This window comes from Fundulus heteroclitus, chromosome 18 (assembly GCF_011125445.2).
Source record: "Fundulus heteroclitus isolate FHET01 chromosome 18, MU-UCD_Fhet_4.1, whole genome shotgun sequence".
Classification (NCBI taxonomy): Eukaryota; Metazoa; Chordata; class Actinopteri; order Cyprinodontiformes; family Fundulidae; genus Fundulus; species Fundulus heteroclitus.
Window position 1 is genome coordinate 2,169,906 of NC_046378.1, and position 13,727 is coordinate 2,183,632.

General features: G+C 47.0%; 2 protein-coding genes across 2 annotated transcripts; both read right to left on the bottom strand.

The window, feature by feature from the left end:
- Positions 1 to 2,254: 2,254 nt before the first annotated feature.
- LOC105920903 (TLC domain containing 3A) lies at positions 2,255 to 6,771 on the bottom strand. Its single transcript, XM_012856562.3, has 5 exons — positions 6,489 to 6,771; positions 4,826 to 4,909; positions 4,522 to 4,741; positions 2,845 to 2,940; positions 2,255 to 2,740 (listed from the first exon to the last, which is right to left on the bottom strand). Exons 1-5 carry the CDS (start codon positions 6,608 to 6,610, stop codon positions 2,450 to 2,452), a joined length of 813 nt encoding a protein of 270 aa, XP_012712016.2. The 5' UTR covers positions 6,611 to 6,771; the 3' UTR covers positions 2,255 to 2,449.
- A 731-nt stretch (positions 6,772 to 7,502) lies between these two features.
- LOC105920901 (immune-associated nucleotide-binding protein 13) lies at positions 7,503 to 10,967 on the bottom strand. Its single transcript, XM_012856560.3, has 5 exons — positions 10,677 to 10,967; positions 10,443 to 10,597; positions 10,099 to 10,339; positions 8,382 to 8,717; positions 7,503 to 8,307 (listed from the first exon to the last, which is right to left on the bottom strand). Exons 1-5 carry the CDS (start codon positions 10,690 to 10,692, stop codon positions 7,739 to 7,741), a joined length of 1,317 nt encoding a protein of 438 aa, XP_012712014.2. The 5' UTR covers positions 10,693 to 10,967; the 3' UTR covers positions 7,503 to 7,738.
- Between the last annotated feature and the right edge of the window lie 2,760 nt (positions 10,968 to 13,727).

Here is a 13,727-nt window from a genome sequence, read left to right on the forward strand (position 1 = left end):
AGATGCAGCTTAATTTAGTCTTCAGATGGTTTTGATGTTATCTGAGATAACAATCAAAACGCTGTCTCCATGGCAACGACGGAGTCAGAACCGAGTGTGGACCGGCTCCATCCTGACTTGTATCGACCCGTCAGGCGATGGTGAGGTGTGATGGTGTGGGGAATAAGAACCAGCTGAGCATCAGTTAAACACCACAGCCTTCTGGGGAATGGTTGCTGATCCTGTCCTGAACCTTCTGCACCTTGTTGCAGCCTTTGAGCCAGGGTCATAAAACAATGTCCCCGTCTGATGGCTGCCTCACAATGATCAGATCATCCCACACTGCTCCTGAAGATGACCGGGTCCAGTGGCCTCCAGTACCAGATCTGTCCAGAAGAGCATCCTGGGTATGTGGTGGAAGAGATTCCCACTGTGTAGCTGACAAATCTGTGATGCAATCATGTCAATATGGACCAGGCGCTCTGAGGAAAGTGTATCACAGCTTGATAAATCTTAGCCATGGAGAATTACGGCGGTTTTTCAAGACAAACCCACGTCCAGCCTGGTACCAGCAGTGTACCTAATAAAGTGGAACAGCAATTCACAAACGTCATTTTTCTTTAGGCTGTTAATTTTCCCTTCCCAACTCAAACATTTACTGTTTACACTGTAGCTTTTCTATCAATCCCTGGACCAGGGGCGTAGCTATGGATGGACTAAGGCCCAGACACTGAAGTGGCTTTCCTTAAAAAAAAGTTTTGGGTGTGTCACTCATAAAAGTGAAGCAGAATAAAATTTAATCTATGCTTGTCCCAAACATGAAAACGGAAAGCTTCATGTTCTGGTTGTCAGTAAACCGGCGGCACAGAGAGGGATTTGCCTAAGAGCCAGGACTGTAATAAGCTGAATGCAAGGAGATGCTGGAAACATCAGATTTGTTGAGACTGTCAGCGTGTGAAGGTGTTGTTGGGTAAAACGGGACATTTCTCTTAGGGGACACAGAGAAACAGAAGACTGACCTATTCCTCATGGGGCAGGCACGCTGTATGGCTGCTGCGTGGCCTTGCGCTTGAATTCAGGTGCGCTCAATTTAGTCACACGGTAATGTCGGTGCGATCTTTAAGGGGCATTTAGGGTCTTCTAACATTGGGAGCTTCACCACAGACCCCTCTTTCCTTATTAAAGAGCGCTTTACAGTCTGTATTTATGTATTTTACCCATTATGTGTATCCATCACTCACAGCACGGAACTGAAAAGAATTGTTTCAACTCCCCTCACCGCCTCAACCTGGTACCATTGGACATAAAGTATGCTAGGACCGGGAAATCGGTTCCAGAATGTTCTATAGCCATCTAGTTTTTGTAGAACATTGAGACGAAATGAAGTTATACAGAACTTGGGATTACAATAGATAAATAAAAGTGTTATTTCCTAGTGTTACTTCCTGTAGGCTTAGGACTACTGCTAGTGGGTTAGAGGCGAAGCAGGAGTCCATGCCTCACTGGGTCCGCTTGGAGCACAAACATAAAACAATCACACTCAGCCTTCAGCGTAATCACACATTTAGAGACGCCCTTTGCAAATACATGGGACATCATTTCTGGTCAGAGTGGAGGCTGAGCTCAACAAGAGCAGGGGCGTAACAGAGGGGAAACATCAGCAACAGGATCAAGCGTAATGACGCAGCATAACTGCGCACTTGAAAATAGTTTGCCCTAAAATAAAACGGTCTAAATCATCTAACAGGTGATGATGGTCTTGATTTTTTCCCCTGCTGTCAATTTGAGGATGTTCACTTGAACAGAGGAGGTCTTTTCTCCTTCCCCTCAGCCTGTATCTTCTCCACAGTGAACTTACAAACGTGCAACTTACAAATAAACTTACTTTAATTAACTATAATTATTTTCTATTAAGTCCACCCATAAAGCCATTTCTGGCTACGCCACTGCCCTGGACTAAGATGAAATAATTAATGCTAAGGTGGTTGTTGCAGGAAATGATGATTGATCCCCGAGTTACTTATTAAGTAAATGGAAACTGCAATTCCATCAAGTTCCAGCACGTTTGGGAGAAACAGAGCAGAGTAAAAGTATTCACACCCTCGGCTCGGCTGCACCCCTTCTCTGTTCTCCTGCCATCTGTTCCTCGCACACTTAGAAATTCCCCAGTCAGGCTCCAGCTTTGCACAAGAAGTCCAGACATTGATACACACAGAACAGGCTAGCATTGACTTTAGCAAAGCAGCTTATCCTTTAATAGAAAAATGACCAGTGAGCCGTTTATCTGCCATTTATTTGTTCAGGAAGCATGGCTGCCCAGTGCAGGTTGAACATTTACATCATGAACCTTTTTACACGCTGCTGACAAACATTTGGTCCTCATCAATCTTCCATGAGAGCTGGTGCAGAAAACCTCGTCTTGCTCTCAGTAGCGGCGCTGCAGGTCTCAGGGTTGTACGTTCACCACACCTCAGTCTGCCTTCGGCCCGGCTTCGTCCTCCTGCCGCCTCCTCTGCCTCAGGTAGAGGCGCCGGGCTTTCCTCAGCAGCAGGGAGAACCAGTAGACCTGTGGCGCCAGGAGCACCAGGTTACCCAGGTTGCAGTGCAGAGGCAGGTGAAAGGCCACCCTGTGCAGAGGAATGCCGAACTGCTGGCCGTACTTCCAGTACATGAAGGGGAAGAGCAGGATGCGACACGTGAAGAAGGTCGGGAGCACGATGAGGCCGTTGACTCGGTGCAGCCTGGTGCCGTCGAGGCGCAGCTGGGTATGGAAGGACAGGAGAATGGAGACAAGGGGCCAAACCGGAATAACACAACTCAAGTCATGCACAGAACGACAAAAACATCCGATTCCCCTTTGCTCACCTGAATGAGAATCTTTCCTATGGAGATGAAGGGAGTGCTGAGCTCTGTGATGAACAGGCAGCCGATGAAGAAATCCCCCAGCCCTCTCCTGAAAAACTAAAGGCAGGACATGGCAGTCAGCAGAAGCACTGCTGGGCCTTGGAAGCAGCCGTCTGCAAACTAACATGCAGTTGTGTAAAGTGGTCACATTCATGTTAATTCTCCAGAGTGCTTGATTAGGATTAATACTAAGCTCAGCTTAGTATTTTTGTCCTGCCACGACATGATCAACTCATGATTTCTGTTCAGAGGTGTGCTGCCGTCATCGCTATACACCATTTTAATCTCCCCTATGCAGACATTGTTGCTAAGAACGTTGTTGCTAACAGAACGGAGCACAAGGTGTGAGGTTGAGCTGCAGTGAACGAGGACCCGGGTCGCCCAGCAGAGTCCAGTAAGTACCAGGACCGGCCCATGCTGAGGACTGCACAACAGCACCGTGTTGCCACCAGTGCAGAGCTTGCTCCATGCTGACATACGAGAGAATGTGACGCGTTATCTGCATGTGTTGAGGGAAGGACATCTGGACAACTAAATAAAACTAAATAAAAAGCCACCTCATTCAAGGACAGACAGACTCATGGACTCACAGCAGAGACTGGGGACAGGATAGTTTCTCTGATGGGTGACAGCGGGGCGGGTTCTAAAACAAGAACGAGGAGTTCCAATGTGTCCCGTTTAGTATTACTGATAATTATTAAACATGTTGGTAGAAACCCTAAAATATTTCAATTTCACACAAACTGCATTAGTTTGATACAAACCGATACGTTGCGTTTGATTTCAGTTCCAGATCTTCTCAACAAGAGGAAAAAGCCACAGCATTTTAAACACAATAAAGCCTAGTGTGATTTATTCTCTATCTGGAAGTGCAGTTTAAGCCTGACTAGTCATCAGAATACTTCAAAAGTAGCTTTGACCAATAAACTTAAAATCTCAACCCCTGCCCTGCAGACATCCATTCACAGAGGCCTCAGCCCTCACAGGCTGTCCTGGGGTTGACTCCGGCCTCAGGTCCTTCACCGCATGTCTCCCCCCCCGTTCTTAAACCCCTGTCCTGTCAGCCTAGCCTGTAAAAAACCCCAGAAAAAGAATTTAAAAACAAAAAACTGCGGGGCAACGTCTAAAAAAGACCCGATTCAGTGATGATCTGCTGAATTGAAGCCGACAAGTAAAAGCAGAATGAGTGGCCACAAGACGAAGGTCAATCTCAAAGCAGTGAACAACAGCCATCGCCCCGTTCCCGTGACAGAAGATTTAGAAACTTCTGAAATGCTTTAATTGTTCATAAAGTTACTGCAGAATCTGCAGCATGCTAATCTAACGCTTAAACTACAGAAATGGTGTTCGTGTCACTTCCAACATCTTCTGTTGCACTGAACTAAAGAGAAACACCTGCAGGTGGATGGCAGAGTGGAGGCTTTAGTTAACATCCTCAATGTTTTCTCTTTCACAGAAGGAGGAAAGAACTCCTTAAAACAAAGATCTCTCTCTCTTTGTGAACCTTCTGAAATGTTCGGTCCACTTAAGATAAATGTGGTGATCAGTGCCTCCTGGGGAGAGACTTTGAAGAGCATGTCTCTCCCCAGGAGAGAGGACCAGCGCTGGGTGCTTAGCATGTTCTCTCTGGGATCTCACCAAGGTGACGGGCATGAAGACGAGCAGCAGGGCCAGGTGATGAAGGACCAGCATCCAGTCCTTGCGCAGGAACGCCCCCACTGTGTGAGGAGAGTGTCCGCCGGGCGCTGCGGACCCCCCTGGGGTCCTCTCGGTGTGGTAGTGGCTCAGGTACATGGCGTAGAGGTCAAAGAGCATGTACGGCGCGCCGAACAGGACGAAGCTGTTCACCAGCCAGTGGCTGTGTGGTGAGACACGGAGCATCGCACCGTTTAGCCCACGACGGCGTGGAGGAAGGACGAGCTGTTGACGGCGAGCCCCTCACCTGTCGGTCATCACATCCCTGCACGACGAGACCACCGTGACTCCGGCTGCAGTGGCCAAGGACGCGTGGACAGCAGAGACCAGCCTGCAGGAACACAGCGAGGACAGGACAGGTCGGACCAACATGGAGGCTGAACAAACTATCTGCAGCATCGACCCCTAAAGCTACGCTGCGTTTGGGCTCCGTGGTTCTGGTTGGAGAATCAGGTGGAACGGCACCTTTGGGAGCAGCTCAGACCCCGACTTTACACACCACCACCGTCCAGCGGAGCATGAGGGACATCAGGGGACACTGCGCCTGGTACCCGTTTGTTTGCATGTCAGTGAGTCAGTGGCAGAGTTTCTGAGCAAGAATTCAGGGAACGACCCGATCTGGTTCTTCCGACCTGAACCAAAGGAAGTCAGACGGATGGTGCGGACGACGCGCATCAAAGAGAGACCTTCCCGAAACAGCAGCGAATCACAGCACACCTGTTCCAAGAACAGCTGCGCAGCGACTCGCCGGACATCCAGCCTGGACCGGTCTACCGTCTCCAGAACAACACTCGGACCACCAGAACCACCAAAATGGATCAGATACGTTTTTTGAGAACATGTGAGGCTTTGTTTAACCAAGGGAAACGCGTGCTAAATGAATCTGTGCGTTTAAACTTTTCAAAGATCAGGATTTTGAGGAGCTCTGACAGAAATAAGTTTAGTGGAGGTATACAGCTGTTTGATGCGGCCGGTTCTGTAGAGGGGGCTGTTAATCAGTTGTTCTGGTGTTAATGGACCACTGAAGAGGCAACGACGAGACCAGCCCAGAAACAGGAATGATTCTGCAGGTGGGGGGGGGGGGGGGGGGGGGGGGGTCTGACATTTCTCTTGCTCCAGGGTCAGAGTCACTACTGGTACCAGGAGGCGATACTTGGACCCTACAGAGGCCGGACAGCACAGGCGGTCCGACTCCACCAGGACGGAACACCAATTCTGCCAGGTCTGCTGTGTCTCCCAGCACAGCCTTAGGAGCATGGAGGAGATCCCTGGAGCTGGACAAGGGTGTCAGAGGTCCTTAACCCATCAGCAGGATTAGTCCTGCCAGAGGCGTGCAAAGTGTCCTCTAACGGCCCACTAGTGTAAATGTCTCTGAGGGAACCTGTAGAAGCATTTTATGAGGGGGGCCTGAGGGCCCGCCGTCCTCTACTAGGCCGGCAGCGTGGGGACAGGGAACAGGGGGGCTGGTAGGTCCAGTCCTGGCGCCCTGTTCTTTCCACAGATGAGAGCAGGTTTCCTCTGAGCTCAGGGCCAGAAGTCAAAGGTTCTGGAGGAGCTGTGGAGAAGGTTCTGGGGTTCTGCTGCCTGCAGAGATGTTCAGGGCTTCATGTTTTATGCTACTGTTCATTTTGGTCATGTCTCTTTTTCAGCCTCTAAGAACATGTTTGCATGTTGACGTCATTAGTACAAATGCTTTGTTTGTTCAATAGAGTTAAATATAAAAGAGGCAAAGCTATGTGATTGGTTGATTCGCGGTACTTATCAACCAATCACAGGGTCAAACGGTGGTGGGTTCTTTATTCTCCAGAGTGGAGGGAGGGGCTCCTCCGTCCCGGCGGTGACGGTGGGCCGGTCGCTCGGTCCCCGCGGCGGGTTAAACCTCAGCAGCAGCTGGGGAGGAGGAGGCTGACCTCTCACTGACTGTCGCGACGTCCGCGTCGCTCCACTCCGGCCAGGTGCGCTTCAGGATCTTCCTGAAGCCGAAGAAGAGGCCTGGGAACACCGCGGCTCCGCACAGCAAGGCACCTATCATGGTGTCAGCAGCCTCGGTGTCTCCGTTAAGCTGCAACCTGAACTCTGCCTGCTGCTTGTAACCAGAACATGGCGGTGCTGCAGCGCTAACTGGTCCGTGACCTGGAGCTCCGAGGCGCTTTAAACTTCCTGCTCTGCCTTTCTTCTCGCCGCTGCTATTGGCCAGAGGAGAAGCGCTGCTGGCCAATAGAAATCCTTCACATTAGATAACCTGTGTGACGTGAACACATTACGAACAGAAACTGGAGGCTATAAAAAACTGCGTACATGATATACAGGCAAGTGTAAAAGTATTCAAACCAATCAGATTGTGATTTAAAAATCTCATTCAAGCACAAAGTTTGTTTCTGACAAGAAACATTTCACACAAAAAAAATGTAAAAAGAGGATCGGTTTTGGAGCAAATGATGTTTCTGTTTTAGTTTGAAGTAAAACAAAAGGCATGCCAATCATTATTTATAAGCTACTTAATTATCAGAGTGTAGAAAACGTGCTGACCTTATATCAAAAAACACTTTTTATAGTTGCTGACCATATTTTTACAGATTTCCATTTTATCTTTGGTGATGATCTCCATGTTTTTAAGGCTGGAAGGCCTCCTTAGCATCACCCTCATGTTTATCTTCCCTCAAGAAGTCTTTATCAGATTCAAACTAGAACTAGAACTTCAAAATGTTGTCCTGTCAGAAAAATAGTTAAACATTTACTCTGAGCCTAAATCAGGGTCACAGATGTGATCTTAATTGTATCTATTCGGTGGCTGTCTGATTGTAAAGCTGTACATATCTGTGCTCCGTCTCAGTACGTTTAAGAAACGGTCGCTGACTGCTCCGTATCGTTCTTCTCTAGTCTTCCAGAAGCGAATATATAGGAACTCAAATGAACAACGATACATTCAGCACCATGTAAAACTTTATTTATTAAAGAAATGTCATGGTAGCGTTCCACATTTCCACGCCATTTTAGTCTGGTGCAGTCAAATAAATAGCAGGCATACAGGATGGATGGACGGACAGATGGACGGATGGAACTTTGGGAAAAGGTGAATCATTTCTGAGCCCAGGTTAGTTTTGAGATCGAAGATTTTCTCCAAACCTGATGATATTTTAAAACTGGATTCACGCGTTTTCTAAGACCTCTCCACCATCTCTAGGAGCTGTTCCACTTCAGCTGTGTCGTCCGTGTTCGTGTCACAGACATGGTGCCGGTGGTCACACATGTCCAGCACCCACTGCAGAGGCTGGCCCTTCTTCTCAATAAAACGCTCGATTGTCCTTCCCTCCAGTGCGTCTCCGTAGGTGAACAGCACCGCCGTGCTCCTCCAGACTCCGTCCCCCAGCACTGTGAGATACGTCTCCACGGCCTTCCTGTCCTTCTCGCCGAACGAGTCCACAGGAACAGCCAGCAGGAACATCACTTTGCTCCCAGCAGGACTCAACGACGGGCTCTGCAGCATCTCTCTCCTCACCTGCTCAGGATTGGCCCGACCGAACAGACTCCACCCGGGGGTGTCCACCACCGTCACGGACCGCCCGGATATTTCGGCGTGGCCTGCCGCGCACCGCGTCGTCTTCGCGTCCCTGCGGAACTCCTCTCTCTGGAGGATCATGTTGCCGGCAGAGCTCTTCCCCGACTTCCTCCTTCCCAGCAGGATGAGGGTGAGGGCTGGCTTCAAGCCGTCTGCGCCGCCAGCAACTCCTGCAGTTTACACAGACCGCTGTCACACACGTGTCACCGTCGTCTGAAACTACCCATCCAGACGTAGGGCTTACCTCTGCGCCGCCCCCAGCCACTCGCTTCCCTTCGTCCTGGGCGACCGCCATACACGTTGACCATCACCGTCATTTCTATCTCCTGCGGCCTGCCGTTCCTCCGCTGCTCCTCCCTCACGGACAGATCTACGAGCTGGGCGCTCACTCTGCAGTGGATCTCCCTGATGTGCTCTGAAAGCTCTGCCATCCTGCGGATCTTCTGAAAGAGCTCTCTGACGTGGAGCCGTGCCGTACGGGACGTGCTGGACATAACCTGGTAGCGGTTGCCACATCGCTCCAGCAGCCACCTCAGAGTGCCACCCTGTTGCCGTATGTGCTCCTGGACCGGCAGGGCTCCTGCGGGCCAGAGACCTTCACTGGATGAGTTCAGCCTCAAATGATACGGCTAAAGAATCAAAGTGACTAGCTAGGGGGGGGGACACTATATGTGCCTGATCAGTGGGAGATTGCTCCTCCCCAAAATTAGGACCAACAGAGTGCTGCACTCCTTTGTTCCTCAAGCCATCAAGCTGTACAGCTCCTCACTTGGGGGAAGGAGGAGGTGATAGGAAGAGGGACACGGGTCAGCACTCCCCTCCTTGGACATCTTGTGCAAAATATTACCTATTGTCACTCGTGCACTATTCTTCTCTCTCACTGTGCAATAACACATGCCAACTACTGTGTAGTCTGTATAATATCTACTTATTTATAAGGTCAGTACATCCCTGCAGTGCAAGTGCAAGAATCCAAGCGCTCTTTACTGTGCAGATATTTTATATCTAAAAGGAAACATATTCCAGGACATTACAACTTTTCTCAGGCTCTTTTGTACTATATACACTTTTTTTTATATTATATTGTTTGTTGTATTTTATCTTTAATGACATCTTGCTTTAACTCTGCCCTTTGTACTCTATATAAGCTACTGGAACCAGAATTTCCCTGAAGGAGTAATCCCATGGGATAAATAAAGTTGAGTCTGAGTCTGAGTCTGTGTGAAAGTGTCCATCTCTGGTAGAAAAGGTTAGAAAAAAGCACACCTGCTTCACAGAAAAAGGGAATATCGTCAAAAAGTCAGTTTTGTTTTAATTATTCGGTTAAAAAACGAGAGGGTTATGGTTTACAGCAAATGAAAACCTCCAATTAAATTTTTGCTGAAAATTTGAATATCACATAACATTATTGTAAAGCTTTTTCTTTTAATACATAAATGTTAGGTTACGACCTACACGGTCACAGGGAAGACTGCTGACTTAACAGATGTCCAGCAGATAGTCACTGACGAGGGTGAGCCACATGAGGTCATCGCTAGAAGCTGGCTGGTAATCAAGCATATTAAAGGAAAGGGAAGGGGACGGAAAAAGCAGCGAGACAATCAAGAATTTAAGGGGAACTTGAAAGTTGATGACTGTGGCTGGAATCGATGCTACAAAAGTCGACTGAACCTGGTCTACAACTGTCACACCCCTCTTGTTGAGCCCCTCCTGAACCAGGGACAACATCAGTAGATCATGTCTAAAGACACAAACGACTGTTCCATAGTCCTGTTTTTAAATAAAGGGAAATTATTTTTTTCTGAGAAAAACCTAAACCATGCTGTTTGAGGTCCAGGGTGTATTTTTAAAACAGAAACAACCTTAAATAAACATTTTCCTAATATTCCAATTCACTGAGATGTACTTGTATCATCCTTACTCTGGATCAGGGATGCCCCAAGTGCACCTGTGTTGTTTACCTAATTTGTCTCCATGAGTGAACAGAACGATGGCCCGCTTCCAGATGGGCGCTCCAAGCAGTCTGAGCTGGGCTTCCATGGCTCTCCACTCCTCCTGGCCGAACATGGAGGTGGTGGGCAGCACCAGTAGGATGGCATCAGGCCCCGGGTGGCAGAGGGACAGAGCTCTCACCAGCTCCTCAGACACCGTGTGGGGGGTAGTGGAGGGGGACAGCCAGCCAGGGGTGTCCACCACTGACACCTGGGGGGTGAAATTCAAAGTTGGCATCAGTTAACTTCAACCGGTACCGGCTTGATTAATGGTTTTAGTAAAAGAGAGCAAGGTTGTAAACGGAGGTATTTGCCTTCAGCCCAAAGACGGTGGCAGCTCTCCTGCAGCTCCGGGTGGTTTTCCTGTCAAAGGCTCTTCTGGAGAGGATGGCATCTCCTGCTGAGCTCTTCCCACTTTCCCTCTCTCCCAGTAACAGTAGAACCAGCTGGGACTGAGTTGATTTGGAGCCTGACAAGCAGTCAGTATATCAGTCATGTACTCAGATACAGATGGCAATCTTCTAAAGAAATGGTTGGAAATACCTTACCGGACAAGCTGGCCATGTAAAGGCTCCAGGTTTCTGGTTATGCAGACGGTTCTCCAAAACTAAATCCAAGTAGAGAGCAGTCCTGGGTTTTCTCGTCTGTATTTCCTGCTGTGTATCTGAAGGCTGCGCCTGTAAACACTGTTCTGTGGAACTGCAGGAATTATGAAAGCGTGTGGTTCCAAAGTTCACTGCTGAGGGCTTCCTGAGAAGTGGCTTTGCTCTGTTGTGACTAATAACAACAATCACAGCTAGGTGATAAGATAAGGACGCACACACATATCCCTGTTTAAAATACAAAGTGAGGACCGTGCCTTGACTTCCTTAGACTTCCATTGATTTTTAACCCTTTCTATGGCCTGACCCTAACCTTTACCAGTTTATACCTTAACCCACCCTAAACCTAACCCCTAGCCCAGAAAAAAGTGGGGACCAAAAGAAGTCCTAACTTTACATCAAAGTCCTCACTTTACTAGTAAAATGAGCAAAAAATGTTTTCGCTCAGATGCAAGTACAAGACTACACCCACATGCTCAGGCCACTACTATGTCAAAATTTTAAAAAAATTCAGAATGCGGTTTTTCAAATCATTTAATTTCTTAAAGGAAACAAACCTCCCAAACCAACCTGGCCTTGTGTGAAAACATGACGGCCATGAAGTGGCCTCCTCCAGGACTTTGTGCTGCGGAGCAGAATTCATGGTTCCATGAATTACAGGAAGTTGTGCTGGTCCAGAAGCGGCAAAGCAGCCCCAAATCATCACACCACCGTCCCCATGCTTGATTCCTCTTCTGTCTCATATGTGGCGTAGCTTCAAAAAGTGTTTCTTCTGCCTTGTCAGTCCACAGAATAATTTCCCCAAAGTCTTGGGGATCATTGAGATCTTTTGCCCTGCGTTCCTTTAGTCCAGCGGTTGGTTTTGCCTTTCGCCTCTCCTTTGGAAACGTCTTGGCCCAGGTTCTTTCTCGTCACTGAATCCTGAACAGACCTCATTTAGGCAAGCGAGGACTGATTCTGTTGCTCTTGGTCCTTTCCGGACCTCCTGGATGAGCCCTTGTTTGTCCCTTGGAGTACTTGTGGTAGGCTAGCTACTCCTGTGAAGGTTAGCCACTGTTCCATGTTTTCTCTGTGGTTCCTGCATCTTTTGGCCAACTTCATGTTGTCAGACAGGTACTATTAAAATGGTTTCTTGATTGCACCAGTCTGAGAGATGTGGTGTGGCTAATAAACTAAACTAGAAAATGAGATCAAATGCTGTTTTTCCTCATTGGGCCAAATTTGAGTACCACTATTCTGACATTGTTTTATTTATATGGCATGTCATTTTTGTTAAAATATTTCTAATTGGACATAAATGGGTTGCTGCCATTCAGAGATGCAGTGACTGGTTTGAGGAAAGTCCCTTAAAAATCAGTTATATCAAATAATTTCAACTTCTGTGTGTGATTTACCTTTAGTATAGATGAAGGTAAAATGTTTGATGAAATATTACCTTGTTTTTCATCATTTTGTTTTTTCGGTACAGCTCTTCTAAAGGGCCCACAATAGACTTTCAGTCAGGCTGAAGTCTGGACGCCTCCATTCTTTTCCATTTGGCCATTCAGTAGCAGGTTTCCTGCTTTTGTCTGGGATGGTTCTCTTGTAGAGCTTCAGCACTTTGACAGGTGGCGTCACATTGGACTCCATTAAGTGTTGGTGTAGAGAAGAGTTTACGCTCCACTAACAGTTAGCGAGGTGCAGCAGGAAAACAAGCCCAGAGCATCACTCTGTAACCAGGCATGACTGTCTCATATGAGATGTTTGTGCTGTTACAGTTTCATGCTACAAGGAAACCTGTTTCTACTCATGACAACGAACACTTTGATTTTGAAATGTGTTTTGTTTTTGACACATTCCTCTTCATCATGACCAAACATCTCCACCTAGGTCCAAAGGTTGCTCACTCAGATGCAACCTTTCAAACTTACATTGTTCTGCCACAATCTTTTTACAGGAAAGAGGTTTTCTTCTCACAGCCCTTCCAAACCAGATATTCATACTCAGTCTTCTTCTAATTTTTGAACATGCTAACGAAGGCCTGTGGCGTCTGAGATGGGGCTCTTTCTTTTGAGAATGGAATAGTCTGGAACTAGGCTGTGTTCGCTGCTACATTTGGTTCCTGGAACGATTTACAGGTGTTTTAAACGTTTTACAGCAGGGAATAATCATTCTGTAGGGTGATGGATATTTGAACGTTTGGAAGCGAAAGTATGTTTTCTAAGCTCACTGATGTTCTTCCATCTTAGCATTGCGTTCTCACATGCCTGAATTCTCCAGAGCAGCAACCAATAATGATGAGTTAGTCAAAGGGATTTTATTATTAACTCAGCTGCTTAACTTTGGCTCCTTGGTGCAATGGAAGCAGAGGTGCTGACTTTAGTTTTTTAACCAAACTTTTTCCATGTGTGGAATCTGTTGCATGTTTCCCCTTTAGGACATATTTAAACCGTTTTAACACCCTAACTCTAAGGCCCGGTCAATTTTATTAAGATTTTTTTCCTGAAAGATAGTGTACTTTAGTTTTACAATGACTTTATATGTAAATCCATGTTCTTAGGATGGACTCTATCATATCACCTGTTGCTGATCTAATAACGGGCTTACCTCTTTAATTTTTTCTCACAGCTATGCCTCTGTGCTTAGGGCTCCATGTGCACGACAGGCTTTGTAGCCAGAAACTACATGCTGCATCTAAGTTATCCTCCACATGTCCACTAGTGGCCGCTGTTTTCAGCTTTAATGGCTTCACCTGATCAGACAGCACAAAGATTTCAACCTCAATAACAAATAAGACAAGGACACGTTGTAAAACCACTGTGTTGTTGACTTTTATTTTTATTCATATATTATATATATACGTACATATATTATATATGTATGTATATATATGTATTTATATACTACTGCCACCGTTAAAAAGTGTGACTCATCACATCTTCAGCTGTAAGCATAAATAACTTTTTTTTCTCTCTTGAAACCTGGTAAATAAACCAACTGAAAACAGTTATGGGTCAT

Excerpts from the sequence above, each read along its gene's own strand:
- LOC105920903 (XM_012856562.3), bottom strand. The coding sequence starts at position 6,610 with ATGATAGGTGCCTTGCTGTGCGGAGCCGCGGTGTTCCCAGGCCTCTTC. Across the intron at positions 4,910-6,488 it reads GTCGCGACAGTCAGTGAGAG|GCTGGTCTCTGCTGTCCACG; the intron begins GTCAGCCTCCTC and ends GTGTTCCTGCAG. Across the intron at positions 4,742-4,825 it reads AGGGATGTGATGACCGACAG|CCACTGGCTGGTGAACAGCT; the intron begins GTGAGGGGCTCG and ends CTCACCACACAG.
- LOC105920901 (XM_012856560.3), bottom strand. Across the intron at positions 10,340-10,442 it reads CCACCGTCTTTGGGCTGAAG|GTGTCAGTGGTGGACACCCC; the intron begins GCAAATACCTCC and ends TTCACCCCCCAG. Across the intron at positions 8,308-8,381 it reads TGGCTGGGGGCGGCGCAGAG|GAGTTGCTGGCGGCGCAGAC; the intron begins GTAAGCCCTACG and ends TGTAAACTGCAG.